The sequence below is a fragment of the Rhinatrema bivittatum genome, chromosome 15 (assembly GCF_901001135.1).
Source record: "Rhinatrema bivittatum chromosome 15, aRhiBiv1.1, whole genome shotgun sequence".
Lineage (NCBI taxonomy): Eukaryota > Metazoa > Chordata > Amphibia > Gymnophiona > Rhinatrematidae > Rhinatrema > Rhinatrema bivittatum.
In genome coordinates, this window is record NC_042629.1 from 32,613,370 (window position 1) to 32,629,048 (window position 15,679).

Sequence of the window (15,679 nt, forward strand, 5' to 3'; positions counted from 1 at the left end):
TATATCCTGTCTCCTGCTGCTTCTGACTTTGGCCTCAAGCATCCTGACAGATTGGCCCTTTCCACCTCGCCTCAAAATGCCACAGTGCAGGGCAGGAGCGGGAACGGGATTAGTTCCTGTGTCTGTCTCTGGACCGAGTCTAGTCTGTGGCTGCTTGTGCACCATCTGTCACGGAGTCTCTTACATAGAGGCAGAAGAAGCTATTTCCGCTGATGGCCTTCAGGTTACTGTTTCACCCATTCTAACCCTGCTCCTTCCCAGGCTGCTTATCTGCAGGGCTTTAAGCATCAGAAAAAAAATGCAGCTGGCAGGAAAAGAACCTGGACCTGTGTCAAACCCAAAGAAGTGGAAAGCCCCAAGGAAGAGCCAGCCCTGGTGACTCACCCATAATTTCTCTGGGCCACAACGGTATCTAAGAAAGACCTTTTTAAAGGATAGTCCTAAATATATATCTCTTTCAAGAGAAAGCAGGAAGTGATCTCTGACTTACCTCAACTCACTTTGGTAACTGGAATCTAAAAAGAAAGAACAACTGGTTTGTAATAATTGCTAAAACTGATATCATATATCCAAGATAACATATTTTCCATGTAAGTATAATTGATTAGACCTATTAATGTGCTATCTAGGAAAGCTAGTCAGGGAGTGGGACTGCATGATGCAGATTAATGCTCTTTCAACTATTCCCAGTGATCACGTGCCTTCTCACTTCAGTACCAAACAACTAACACAAGGACATGTGTTCCCGACAAATCCATACGCTCTACATTTCAATAAAGCAGATACGGTCAGAGAAAGAAAAGCACTGCTATGCATCATCACCTCTGCCACTTCTGTACTGTGAATACATACTATATTATTGAATCCCTCCATGGTACTAGAATTATGCACACTGTTATGGTTGCAATCCCACCCACATTTACACTATGGATAATATTTATTCACATCTATATTGTGATTAAATGCCTGTGCCACCTATACAAATACTCACGAACATTTATACTGTATCTACCACTCTTGCGCACACATATACTGTATATACCACTCTTGCGCACACATATTATGACTGCAGTAGTCACCAAAGATTCATGCATACCACATTTAGTAGCAAATGAATGACAAAAGTGATGTTGATTTATTTATGGAGAACACCCAAGATGGTCTCATTTGGGAGTTTTTGACGCAACCTAAAGTTTGCCCTTGTAGTGCTTCCCAGGATTTGACACTTTGTTTAACATCTTTATGCGTCCTCTATGCAAATTGTTAGTATTGTTATCTATTGAATATTAGCTTTTTGCACATGATCTCCAGTTGGTATTCTCAATGACGAATGGAAATACAGAAGAGCAAAACTATATCTTTGCATGTTTTACTCAAATTGGACAAAGACTCCACCTGAACTCTAGTAAAACTGAGGTCTACGGGTTGGGTTCTCTAACCCAAAGCAGAATTTGGTGATTTCTTTGCTTACTCATTAGCTGATAATTATGAAGGAGGTTTGTAATTTGGAAATCTGGCTTGATTCGTTGTCTGATCATATTACCTTTGTAGCTAAGATTGCTTATTTTTGAGGGCTATTCGGCAGATTCATTGCTATCTGTGCCAATATAATTTAAGAGCAATAGTCCAGCTGTAGTGTTTACTATAAAATAGTTTTTTTGGGCCTTCTAAAAAAACTCTTAATTCAGCTACAGTTAATCCAGGCTGACTGGGGGCTTGAAAGCAAATGACCACATTTGTCCTAAACTTCACGAGTTGTATTGACTCCCAGTTCAATATTGTATTCAGTAATTAGTGTTGCTTTTTAAGATTTTGCACAATCAAGTTTCGCAATACTTTGTAAAAGCAATTCAGAAATATGTTCTGAGCCATGCATTGTGTTCATCAGAGGAAGAGTTGCTGGTGTTTCCAACTGTTAAGGTTGTAAAACTGGAGACACATTAGACCGAATTTTCTGTGGCTGGCACGCGTAAAATCAGGGGGATATGCACGTGGCCGGGCCGTGCGTGTGCCGAGCGTATATTAGAAATGGCCTGGCCACACGCATATCTCCCGATACACGCAGAAGTGCCAGACCAACGAAAAGAGGTGGGCCAGGACAGCAGCCATTAGGTCCTGTCCTGGGGAAGCACGCGCCAGCAATTGGCTGGCGCGCGGAAGTTACTTCTGCTCTGAAGGAGCAGTAAATATTAAAACAAAAAATTAGACTAACTGGGTAGGGGGTTAGAGGTCGGGGAGGAGAGGGGAAAATGTAGGAAGAGTAGTTAGAGGGATAGGAAAGTTTCCTTAATTGGAGTGGACTGGGAGGGAACTGGGGAAGGCCTACTCGCAATGCTGCATGTTGGGTTTTTAAAATTCCACCCCCAGTGCACGTGCAAGTTCCGACCCACCCACACATGGGAATTTTAAAATCCAGCACGCATGTGCACATGGGAACCGAATTTTAAAATATGCACGCGTCACTGCACGCATGTTATAAAATCGCCATGTCCATATGCATGTGCCGAGAACTGCGTGCACATGGATGCCCATACCCTTGTTTTAAAATTGTCCCCTGCATTCTCAAATATTTTCAGTACTTACTTACCCCAAAGAGTTGAGTTCTCCTTCCTTCAAATATGAGAAACATACAGAACCTATTATGTTTTTGGGAAAGCCTTAAAGACATTATCTAATAAAACAATTTTACTTAACGTAAGAGACCTTGGAATTAATTTAGACTCAGAAATCTGTTTAATCAACACATTAACAACATTATAAAAGAAGGTTTTTTGAAACTTCAAATTTTGAAAAGGATTAAACCCCTCCTTCACCACCATGATTTTCATATTGTTCTGCAAGCTCTACTATTTACCAAAATAGACTATTGTAATGCAATACTCCTTGGATTACCTGCTTCCACCATTACACCTCTTCAACTTTTACAAAATGCAGCTGCAAGATTACTCAGTAACCTAAAAAGATCAGATCTCATTTCTCCAGTTCTCAAAGATCTTCACTGGTTACCAATATTTTATAGAATACAATACAAGACTTTATCTCTTATTCATAAAGCTTTGTACAATAACAAGACTAATTGGATGGATACAATACTCCTTTTTCAATCCCCAGAAGAACTTTACGTTCCACAAACACTGGTCTCCTTGAAATTCCGTCCCCAAAAAGATTCCGTCTCATCTCAACAAGACAACGTGCTTTCTCAGTAGCCGGCCCACCACTATGGAATACCCTTCCATTTGATCTAAGACTTGAATCATCTTCACAATCTTTTAAAAAAGAACTTAAAACATGGCTTTTTCAAAAAGCATTTTTAACATGATAAAATTATTTATCTTCCAATTTCAATTTAAGTATTTCTCACTCTTTCTCTTTTTCCTCTATCTTTTTTAATAATTTATTTTCCTTATTATGTTTATTCTTTTCACCGTTACTTTTATTATAATGTAACATTTCTAACTTTTTGTTATATGTACACCAATGGCATGACTTTTGTTGAATATCGCTATATAAAAAAACAAACAAATAAATAAATAAATAATTTGATTGACTGAGTGAGCCTGTAAACCAATTCTAGTATTGGTTTAATAAGTGTGTTTTGCTTTGTATGTTGCATTTTGGTTCTCTTGTTTTAAATTGTACATTTTTGGTTGATGTAAATCGCCTTGAGATTTTTTGTAAGATGATAAATAAATGTAATAATAATATTTGCCAGGATTAAAAAGCATCCATTCATCTCATTCACAGGTGTTTAAAAAACACTGCAGAGCATTTTAGAGGAAACAGAGAATAACTAATATCCCCTACACACACACACACACCCTTGCAAAGCAGGATGGTACAGCTGCTGTCCTGTTAGTTGAGCTGTGGAGAGGGGTGAGGCCCTTCAGGTAGCTGGCAGTCCTAATGCCCTCTGGGGTTATCCCTTGGAGTTTACCTGCATGGAGTAAAAGTCTGATTCTGTGGAAACTAAATAAGGTGTTTTTATGTGAAGAATAGTTTTATGTGCTGTTTGTAATCCGCTTTGGATAGCTGTTGTTGAGAGAGGCAATTTTTCAAATAAATAAATAAGAGCACATACCTTCCCGCCTTTTTTTACAGCAGCAGATTATAAGCAGAATAATGATGATGATAAGGAGGACAGCAGCGATAGACACGGTCACTGCGATTATTATCACTTCCGTGGTATTCTGCGTTTTACTGTAGTCTGCAACACAAAGAAAAAGAGTTATGGGGTCCTACTCCTGTTCATATGCTTGCAAAATCAGAAACTTTTCTTATTGTTGAGTCACACAAGTAAATTTTCCCTGAAACTTTGTGACACAGTTAACCTGAAGCCATTGCTCCCTATGAAAACAATGACTGGGAGAGAACCCATTTTGTGGTGGAAGATCAGATTCTGTCCCATGTCGTGCATCATATTTAATTGGCAACTGAGTCTTGTCACTGCCTTGGTGTTGTCATAACATGCAGCACTGCTGAAAGTAAATTGCCTGCATATGAAGTCCCTTCCCCAAAGAGCTCACAGATATGTGCTAGGAAGTTAAGTGGCTTAGTTCTAACAGAGGTTTCCAGATTTCATAGCCCAGATTTCCTAGAGCACAAGCACAAATTCCAGTCAGCAAATTAGGAAAGATTTCGCAAAAAAAAAAAAAAAAAGAATTGTGGGGAACAGTGCTTGGATAGTAAAGTGCTAGTATTAAAGAGGCACATGCAAAGATTTAACCCAGGGATTCTTCAGGTTACTTGTGGAAGGTCAAACCAGTGCCTTAAGTTGAAGCTGATGTCGGGGAGATGTGCTTTCATCTCACAGAGTCAGGATGACAAGATTTGGAAAATGTCGTCCGTCACAGTTCCATAAAAACAGCTTTGATAGAACTTTCCAAGAGCAGGGTGGACACATTCCTGGCTGCTTGAAACAGAAAAGTGGACTGCACAAATAGTAGGGATGTGCAGGGAATTTTTTGTTTTGGTTTAGTTTATTGTATTCATTTTTAGATTTTTTTTTGTTTGTTTCGCCTGTTTTTATTCGTTTCAGAAAATAATGCACACAATTTGCTGAAACGAATGAACCTGAAAATTTACTGGATTTTTAGGAGGATTGTGCATTTGTTTTGAGGTAAAACAAAAATGCTTGATTTGGTTTGGATTACCATTCATTATAAAGCAAATGAATAGCCAGACTGAAAATGAGCATCTCTTCAAAAGAAAGTCAAACATGATAAGCGGATGTCAGGTCTCCAGTCCAGATGTGAAGTTCATAGGTCACCACTGCGTGTTTCTTCTTAGAGAGAGAATACTGTGCTAGCAGAGGTGAATACAGTCAGAAATATTGTCTGGGGGGGGGATGCACATTGAAATAATGAGGGAACCCACCAAAGTTACTACTCATTGAAAGAAACTATGAATGGGAGCACCTATATTACATTTCCTCGTGGTGGTAGCGGGAGAGGAAATATGTGCCCGAATTTAGCACTTAGTGTGAGTCTGCCAAAAATAAAATGAATGAAAAAAAAGCCACTAAGTAGTTGGATAAAGGGGGTAATTTTTTAAGGATTAGGAATGTTTAGAGCAGTATTTTCCAAACTGGCTCCAGAACCAGCAGAGTTTTCAGGATATCTGCAATGAATATACATGAGATAAAACTGACAGAATATGCTATATATGCTGTTACATTTTGAAATCCCGACTGGCTATGGGGTCAGTAGGAGAAGTTTGGGACCCACTGGTTTAGAGACATGAGTTGTCTAGGTTGCTTGAGTTCCGATCTGAAGCAATGCTCTTTCACAGGCTTCATGAAATGTTCCATAAACTACAGACCGTTACCAGCAAAAACAGGCAACAGATTTCACTACTTCCATTGGAAGGGAGTGAAATTATGAAATATTGTGTCAGCAAAAGTGGTTATGACTATAGCACTAAATCAATTGAAAAGTAGACAGAAAACATTTTTAGAGGAAATGGGCATTGACGGATATGATGATACAGCTACATGTTGGGGAATAATGCTCATGCTCACCATATTGAGGGTCATAAAGGAATAGCTTTTGCTGCAGAATTGGCCTCAGATGCAGAGTGTGCTTTTTCCCCTTCACTCTGGATTACCGTGAAGATAAAACTGTTAGGCGATCAGAAGAATTAAGACTTCTGGTCTACTTTCAACCTAAATTAACTTTGCAACAAGGTAAATGTACAGCAATAGATGTGCAATAAACCAGGAATGGAGAGATGAAAGGGGGCAATCTATAAAAATCAGGTTCAGTGTCCCAGGTTAATTTTCTTAAATAATACCACGTTAGGTGTGGACTGTGGACATAGGTTTTGGGCCAAGTTGAAGATGAACAATGGAGTCCAAAGTCCAAACGTAGGGTAGATAGGAATCAAAGCAAAGAAAGATAGCTGCTCTGCATTTTGGAAATTCTCCACTGTAAGCAATTGGATTTGGTAACTCTGGTTGTGATTACCTTGAAGGGGTCAATCTAAGGCAGGGGTCCTCAACGTGCTCCTAGAGGAGACCCAAGCTAATCTGCTTTTCAGGATATCCGCAATGAATATTCATATGATAGATTTGCATGCACTGCCTCCATTGTATGTAAATGGATCTCATGATTATTCATTGTGAATATCCTAAAAAAAAAAAAAAAAAAGCAGAATGGCTAGGAGCTCCTCTAGGACTGGACAAGGGACCACTGATCTAAGGGATGGAGAAACTCTGCCAACAACCAAGCACTAGGGAGAGCATTAACAAAAAAACCCATAATCCATAAACCCTTTATGCAACTGTTCTCTCAGGCCCTGACATTTTTCTTCTTAAACACAGGTGTGATATATCTTTGCTCCACATAAAGGCAGTATTTTTAAAATGAGCGTGCATGTGCCCATAAAAGTATATATTGGCATGCGAGTGAAGATACGCTGGAATTTAAAATTCTGCACACGTCTGGTTTAAAATAGAGCAACAAATGCGTAAGTATGCTCCTCATTTTAAGATATTACTTGAGCAAAGCTAGTGCGCATGTCTTCCATAGGACTTTGTCGGCTTTTAAGTATGTGTATGTCTAAGTGGACTTTAAAACATGCTTGCGCGAGGCACATTCCCAGTTTTCCAATTAGTCTACCCGTTTGTCCAGTTGATAGTGACATCTTCCATACCCCTCTGGTTCTTCATACTGCATGCCACCTAGTTGACGCAGACCCCTCACCCTGTCCTATAAGTCCTAAAACTCAAGATCTACAGTCTTGCTCCTCATCAGGAGCATCAGTAAAGTTACTCAGATATCTAGCTTATATGCGTAAGTGTTGGCCCTGTCCTGGAATGCTCAGGCCCCGCCCCTTTTCTTCCCCCTTATTTCTCCACGTGCATGGGCTGCACATGCACGTATTTTGTGGCTTTTTAAAATCCACATTGCTAGCGCACAACCCACAAATGGATGTGCTTTTAAAATCAACCTCTTAAATCAGCGGTTCTCAACCGGTGTGTCGCGACATATCAGTGTGTCGCCAAGCACCGGTGGGTGTGTCACGAACTTCCTGGTCTCCCGCTGCTCTTCCCTCCCTCTCCTCACCCCAGCCAGATGCACAGAATTCTTCAACAAACACTGCTGCTGTTCCTGCCCAGGTTATCGGCACATTCAAGCCTCGAGGGAAACAGCAGCAGTGTTCGTGGAAGCCGGCAACAGCAACATGGCCTTTACTTCTTCCCGCCCCTGCAGCCCGGAAGAGGAAGTGATGTTTACCGGGCACACGGGAAGAAGAAAGGGCCATGCATGCTGCTGCTGCCACAATCGTGTCCCAAGGCTCCCCCCGGCCCTGCAGCGGTAAGAAGGCAGCCCTCAGCTGTTTGCCTGTGCCGCTATCATTGCAGCGCAGAGCAGTGAGCTGAGAATGTGGCCGCAGGGATTTCCTGCCGCACTGCTGGGAATTATGTGATATGTCTGCTGCTTGAAATATTTTATTGGTGTTTAGAGAATTGTTAATAATTTTGTAAGTTTTTAATGATTTTATGTTATTCTGTTTATCAGTTGTTTTGAAACATATTTATTATGTTTATTATTCTAGTTTTAGGATTATTATTTTTTATTACTTGAGAAATGTATAAATAGAAATGTGGAGACAAAAACTGAACTGGAAACAGCAAGAAGCCAGAATGAGTGTATGCAGTGCAACAGTGTTAAAACAAAAACATTGATTTGATGGTCACTTTATTCTGTATTTGGTGAGTGTCTGTCTGTGTTTTGCGTGTGTGACCCAGCTAAGGGTGTTCTGCAAGCTTGTAATTTCTGTATAGGGATCTATAGCAGCTTGGCTAATAGAAGATGTATTGGTGTTTAGGGCCTGGTTAAATATTTGTAGTGTTGCCTTTTCATAAGTAGGGTTGTTACTGTTTGAATGAGTTCCATAATGCTGGTGCAACCTTTTGCGCATTAGTTTGTGCACATTATTGCAGATCCTGGGAGTCTATTAGATGCTATATTTCTGTTTCCATTTCTTCAGTTTTGCACTGCATGCACAGTGCCTTTTTTTTTGGGTTTCCATTCCAGTTTCTGTCTCAGTTATTTGTACTTTACAGTCTTTCTGTACTTGGTGAAGGTCGATTCTATGTGTGTGACTGAGGTGAAGTATTTTACTAGCATGCAGGCATGTGTATCAATATTTGTTGTGTTTTCTCAATAGGACATGTATTGGTGGTAAATTACTGTTTTTTCATAAGGAGGGCTATTGTGCCTGGTAGGAGACAGTGTATATGTTGCTGTTATTGAGATGACGCCAGAAATAACTTTTTTGTATGGTAAATTGAACGGGGAATGTCCTAGTTTCATCCTCTTGCCAAGAAACAGTCCTCTATGTTATCCCACACCTTACATTCCTCAAGAAAACCCACAGATACTAAAATAAATAAATAAATAAAAAAGTTTCCATTTAACAAGGTAAAAAGCTTTTTCAGCAACTAAAAAGGGTGGCAACCCTAAAGAACCCACCTGCAAACTGTTTGATTGCTTCTCCCCCACATCATGGCATGCACGTCCCTTCTAAATAGGAACTATCTGGAATAAAGGAGAGGATAAGCAACCCCAAGGCCTGAGATCTCTCATGAGGTCTCCACCCTGCCGCCTAACCTGTGGTGGCTTGAGGGAATTGATGAAGGAATGGATTTCAATCAGCTGGGACTCGTCTCTCAGTGCTGGTATAAGAACATAAGACCATGCCATACTGGGTCAGACCAAGGGTCCATCAAGCCCAGCATTCTGTTTCCAACAGAGGCCAAAGCAGGACACAAGAACCTGACAAGTACCCAAAAACTGTCTGTTTCATGTTACTGATGCTAGTAATAGCAGTGGCTATTTTCCAAGTCAACTTAATTAATAGTAGGTAATGGACTTCTCCTCCGAGAACTTATCCAATACTTTTTTTAAACACAGCTACACTAACTGCACTAACCACATCCTCTGGCAACAAATTCCAGAGTTTAATTGTGCGTTGAGTGAAGAAGAACTTTCTCCAATTAGTTTTAAATGTGTCCCATGCTAACTTCATGGAGTGCCCCCTAGTCTTTCCATTATCTGAAAGAGTAAATAACTGATTCACACCTACCTGTTCTAGACCTCTCATGATTTTAAACATCTCTATCATATCCCCCCTCAGCCCACTGCAATGGTGTGATGGCTGCCGGTTTTCGCAGGCCCGCCCCCCGCTTCGACCCCCGCCCCCCATTACCGCAGACCTTAGAGAATCCAGGCCTGAATTAGTAATAAATAAATTATTTAACAGGAAATTATTTTCCAACTAAAAGGGACATCTGCCAAGGATGTCCCTTTCACCCCTTCCACTTTGCTTTAGCTTTTGACCTGTTTGTAAGAAAGATCAAAGGGAGCAGTACGTAATGGTCGACTGAGATACTGATGTGCAACTACCAGGCGGAAAACCTTGGGATGATCTGATGATCTCAAGGTCGTGAAAAAGTGTGATCTCAAGGTAGTGAAAAAGGGAGAGGCATAAGCAGCAGAATAAAAAGATGATAATGCCTCTGCACAGGTCCTTGTTGAGAGGTCGCCTAGGATACTGAGTCCAATGTGAAGATATATAGGCCCTTTTTTGTCACTTTTCCAAGAAAGCATTTCAAAGCAAAGTGGTTTCGAGATTTTTTAGACAGGAAATCAAACACTGGTGACGGTTCAGCCCATAACAGCAGTGGAATAATTGTAATGCGCTTCCAAGAAAGCAAGAGGATATGTCATCTGCATGGCCTGGCAGTTACAGCCCTGAACAAGGCATGGGGGAACCTGCACAGAGTGGCAGTTGTCACCCTAATCACCTTGCCGGGAAGACTGGATGGTCCATTTTGGGCTTTAACCATCATCATTTACTATGTTACTATGAGCCCTTAGCTGCACACAATATATAAATATCCCACTTATAGTGTTAAGATTGCTTTGATTTGTACTGCCTTAGGCCTTGATGTAGTAAGAGGTGAGTAAACAATATCTGATTAACTTCAGTGCACATTTTCAGCACTCAGTGTGCTAATAGCAAATAAGTCGGGAGTTAAAATTAGAGCATGTAAACCTAAAAATGTGCACAAAATGAACAGCATGCATTAATTATGTTTAATGTACACAAACCTTGGCTTGTGTTCACAAAACATGAATTAGGAGCATAAATTGTCTCCTATAATTTGTGTGCACAAAATCACACATGCTTTATGCACATAAGTGCTGAGTACAAGACCACGATACCGCAAACTGCATTTTCAGCTCCATAGACTAATACGTGCCCCAGAAACTTTATAGCACCCCTGACAGGAAATTAAATTCCCAGCATTAAGAAAATGTGAGATAAACCTATGCTCCTCTCTGCATTGATTAATGCCTTGATTAACATGATATTTACATGGAAGAACACTAACGTGTGGACACGTTTTTACTCAGGGGTGTGTGCACATTGCACATAAAACTCCTTGCTACATCGGGAGGTCAGCTCTAGGGCACAAGATGTGCACATAACTGTGCGCTGACGTGCACACAGCCCAGCGCATCTTACTACATCGGGGGCCTTAGACAGTATGACCTATGCTCATCCCATTGTGACTTTGTCAGAAACACCAGATAATGTGAAATTAGAGGTTTTTCCTGAGGTCAGCTACCGGCGAGTTGGGGATATTCTCCAGAAGTTTAAGCTCACTGCTTATTCTTAAGGTTTGTGCAGCGTGTAAGGATTTGGTGGAGACAATCACATTGATTATTCGCATGTCTTTATCGTAATCGCTATTTCCATGTCCACAGGAAAAAAAAAAGCGATTCAACATCTAATAAAAAAAGATGTCGCTTTTTTCCTAAGGTTTTGGAGAATTGCAGACTGGCATGGGATGCCCCTTTTTTTAGAGACATTGATAGAAGGAGCGGTAGCAATATGGTTCTACTTGTTGAAATGGATTTTTTTAGAAGTCTGGTTTCACACCGGGTCATGGCATAGAGAGACAGCGCTTGTGTTCCTGACAGAACACTTGCATAGGGAATCAAACAGGCGCACGGATTCATTATTGGTTCTTCTAGATTTAACTGCTACAATTAATACAAAATGCAGTAGCAGCCCGTCTGCTTACAGGCACTAACCTGAGAGAGAATATCCCCAGTCTTGAAAGATTTTTAGCAGACATGTAACGTAGTGATAGCGCGATGCTCAGATAATCTTAAAACCAATATTTTGCTCATTCGTATAGGGATTGAGTTTTATATTTTGTGCTTTGTGCTATATTGGTCATCTTTATTTTATTTGGATGTTTATACGATGTGATGCTTTGAAGTGGAGAAGTAGCCCAATGGTTACAGCAACAGGCTGAGAACCGGGAAAGCCAGGTTTCAAATCCTAGTGATGTTCCTTGGGACCTTGGGCAAGCCCTCTGGGGACAGGGAAATACCTGAATCTGGTTGAAACGTTGTACAGTGGTGGTCAGCTGCAGAAGGTTACGTTTGCTACTTGTTTCAAAGATCCATGCTCTTCCTGGTTAATTAAAGCAGCAAGTGAGTATTTGGTGGTATCAATCACATTGATAATTAACACATCTTTAAGAGATCTTCTTTTTTCCATATACACACAAAAAAGCAGTAATTCAACCTCTATTAAAAGAAACCTGAATGTAACTCGCCTTGAGCTACCAATGAAAAGTTGTGAGCCAGATGTAAATATTTTTGTGTATTAGCTTTACCATGTTTTTATTGTATTCCATAATAGTTATATGTTATAATTAGAGTATGATCTGTCGTTCCCCACCATGTGCATTTTCTAGAAAGAGCGCTACAAACTGAATTAGTAATAAATAAATGATTTAATAGGAAATTATTTTCCAACTAAAAGGGTCATCAGCCAAGGATGTCCCTTTCACCCCTTCCTCTTTGCTTTAGCTTTTGACCTGTTTGTAAGAAAGATCAAAGAGAGCAGTACGTAATGGTCGGCTGAGATACTGATGTGCAACTACCAGGCGGAAAACCTTGGGATGATCTGATGATCTCAAGGTAGTGAAAAAGGGAGAGGCATAAGCAGCAGAATAAAAAGATGATAATGCCTCTGCACAGGTCGTTGTTGAGAGGTCGCCTAGGATACTGAGTCCAATGTGAATATAAATAGGACTTTTTTTTGTCACTTTTCCAAGAAAGCATTTCAAAGCAAAGTGGTTTCAAGATTTTTTTAGACAGGGAAGGAAATCTGTGCTGGAGAGATGGTGAAGTAGATCACTTTGGACATGGACTTAGGAATTGTCCTAGGATAAAAGGTTTTTTATTTTTGGCTTTTTTTTAAATTTGGTTGTGGATGAGATGAGTGCAATTATAGGCAAATGTTGTAAAGCAAAGAATTAACATGTTTATTTGTGATTAAAGAAGGTCATGTTTCCCAAAGATGGATATTTAATTAGAATTATGACAATAGCAAAAAATATGTATTGCTGAAAATAGACCTCATTGGATCCACCTAGGATGAGTCTGTGATGGGAACAAATGGACTGGATAAATATTACCGAAAAATAAATATATTGTAGTGTATATAGCCTTTGACAATACCATATCTTTGAAAACAGATGGAAACTATAAAATAGTCAACATAAGACATGTGGAAATTTCCCAGAGATAAGTACACCCTGAAGCCATGAAGATAATTGTCATTCTGATGTATTCTTTTTTTGAAGGGGATATATAAGTAGTATTGTGAATCTCATAGGATTATGGATATTAGAAATATTGTTGACATTGAGATCTTAGCTCATTGATCAAGCTGAATTAACTTCAACATTCTAGTTAAGCCCCAGTTCAACTTCCATGCATTTCTTATGGCAAAATTGCCAAATTTGCCTTCCTCTTGCATGCCCACACATTATTGATCACCTCTGAAAACTTCAGGGTCTGATGTCTGCTCCAGGCCCTACCACCTGATGTGGTTGGTGGTGGGGGAGGGGGATCACACATACAAATGGCACCACACGTCGACATTCGGTATATTCTAATAAGCCTCTGTACATATGAATCAAAGCTAAAACTTAGCAGGAATCTATAAGAAAATGACACCATCTGAGGTACCACGAATAGACATGTGATGGCACTATCACTCCTAAACAGAGTCTGAGGCTGTAGGTAAGGTCTATTAAACTTGTGCAAACCAAAACAGCAGGTTCTCTGTTGGTATCCTTCCTCTCAGAAAATAGTCCCTTGCGACTTCCTATATGAACGTAACCCCTATTTCACATTCATAGCCCTCCCATGCCAAACAGATTTTTAACAAGTGTTTGAAAGTTTGGCAGAGTGGGATCCAGACAAAATGACCACTGATGGACCGGAATCCCAGCTGGTCCTAGATCATAGTTTAATGCCCTGAGAATTTGGCTAAGGTACCTTCAGTAGGGTGCAGTAATAACTGTTTCAAAGAATATTTGCTCACCCACGGCAGGGTCTCTTACTGCGAGGCTCACGGTTACAGACTGCGGCTCGGGGAAAGCGTCTATAGCAGCCAGGCAGCTTACAGTGCTGTTGGCCTGAGCGCTCAGGCTTAAGTTGCTGCTGACATTCCAAAGGCGATCCGACCCTTCAGTGGCGTGCGTGACATAGCTGAGAGGGTTTGCAGAGGTGTGATTAATCAGCCAGGTGAGGAGAGGCGCTGGATACCATCCGCAAGCTTCGCAAACTATTTGTGTGGTTTGGTTGAACATAGCTTGAAGGTCTGTATTTGTAATGCGCAAAGATCCGTTAACTGTATATTAAAAAGAAAGGAAGAAATAAGGCACGCTCTTTCCAGGGACGCAGTACGCATTTGGTTTATGCCCCAATCATTGTGGGTTTTCTTCACTGGTTTACATGCAGTGAAACAAGCTATGCTGGCATCAACGTGCGATGGTTTGTTCCTTTTTCAAAGGGCCAGAGATTGGCGTTTCATCGTGTTAGTGATATTGTATTAGATTTCTTAGTAAATCTCTATAAATTCTGATTATTAAAATCCTGTGGTACAGTATTACACAAGGTCTTTTGTTGGCTGAAGTGTATATAATGCACTGTTATGGTAAACTACAGCTGAAGGCACAAAATGGATGCTCCCACAAGCGTCAGGGTGAATTAGCTCAGGAGCCACTCAGAGGGCAATTTTCAAAGCCACAAGCAGGGGAAATTTGTGCTTTCCAGGGTAAATTGGCTATCTGAAAATTGCCATCATTCAAAATGGATTAAAGCACACGCGTTTAGATCACAGGACAAAAACACCCCACACATCGATTACATTTTCAAATCTACCCGCATTATTTTCCATGAGAAAGTATCTGCACACAAAGGAGGTACAAATGTCCCAGGGTAGTTTGTACCCATGGCAAACTTCAATGTGAAAGCACAGCACACACATACTCTTGCCTTGGAAATGGGTGCACTGTCCACGGGTATAATGTACCCATGACTCTATTCCCTTGTCGACAGTATTGCTCTCTCAGGGTGGATTTTTAAAGCCATTTGCAGGCATAAAATGCGGGCTTATGCGCACAAGTGGTTCATCCTAAACGCTGAAGGCCACAGGGCAAGGCAAGGCAGAGCTAGAAGGCTCGAAGTCTATAGGGCTAGGCAAGATGAGTATCTGGGTATTATGTTGACTCTACCCGTGATTCTCTTTGTGGTTTTCTGATTTCCTCCATGGTTTCCTGATATATATTCATGGTGAAGGGTTATAGAAGTCTGCATTGATATCAATCACAAACAACACCCAAAACTACACAAATGTGTATTCCAGTACACCTCTATTTGTAGCACAAAAAATAATAAATGGTGAGACTGGTATATTTTTTATATCATATCACATAGCCATCAAATCTTGTAGGACCCTTACTCATAGAGTCAGTATCAAAATCAAACTCTCATTTGGTATAGGGTCACTTTATTTTATTTCAATCCAGTATATTTTGTTCACTTTTTTATATTTTCTTTTTTTGTTAAAGTAAAACAAGTCTCTCAACGTGCTGATAAACTGTGAATTATATAAACCATAAGAACAAACGTGAATTTGTTTGTGAAACGATGATGTAAATGTCAAATCACAATCAAATATATTTCAAAAAGGAATACTCATCGCAAAATCAATCGAAGGTCCCGAATCCCGACACGATCGTGTTTCGAACCGCAAGGTCCTGCTTCAGGGAAAATGACTCCTTTCAAACTTCCTAACT

General features: G+C 40.3%; 1 protein-coding gene across 3 annotated transcripts in view; it reads right to left on the bottom strand.

Moving 5' to 3' along the window:
* IGSF5 (immunoglobulin superfamily member 5) overlaps positions 1-15,679 on the bottom strand; it is a 70,816-nt gene that overhangs the window by 16,718 nt on the left and 38,419 nt on the right. For 2 of the 3 annotated variants that reach the window (XM_029579016.1, XM_029579018.1), the window contains 3 exons: positions 13,921-14,229; positions 4,079-4,204; positions 491-515 (listed from right to left, as the gene is read on the bottom strand). In XM_029579016.1, the coding sequence (XP_029434876.1) occupies positions 491-515; positions 4,079-4,204; positions 13,921-14,229 (460 nt within the window). The remainder of the gene's footprint in view (positions 1-490; positions 516-4,078; positions 4,205-13,920; positions 14,230-15,679) is intronic. The other variant, XM_029579017.1, reaches the window with a different exon arrangement.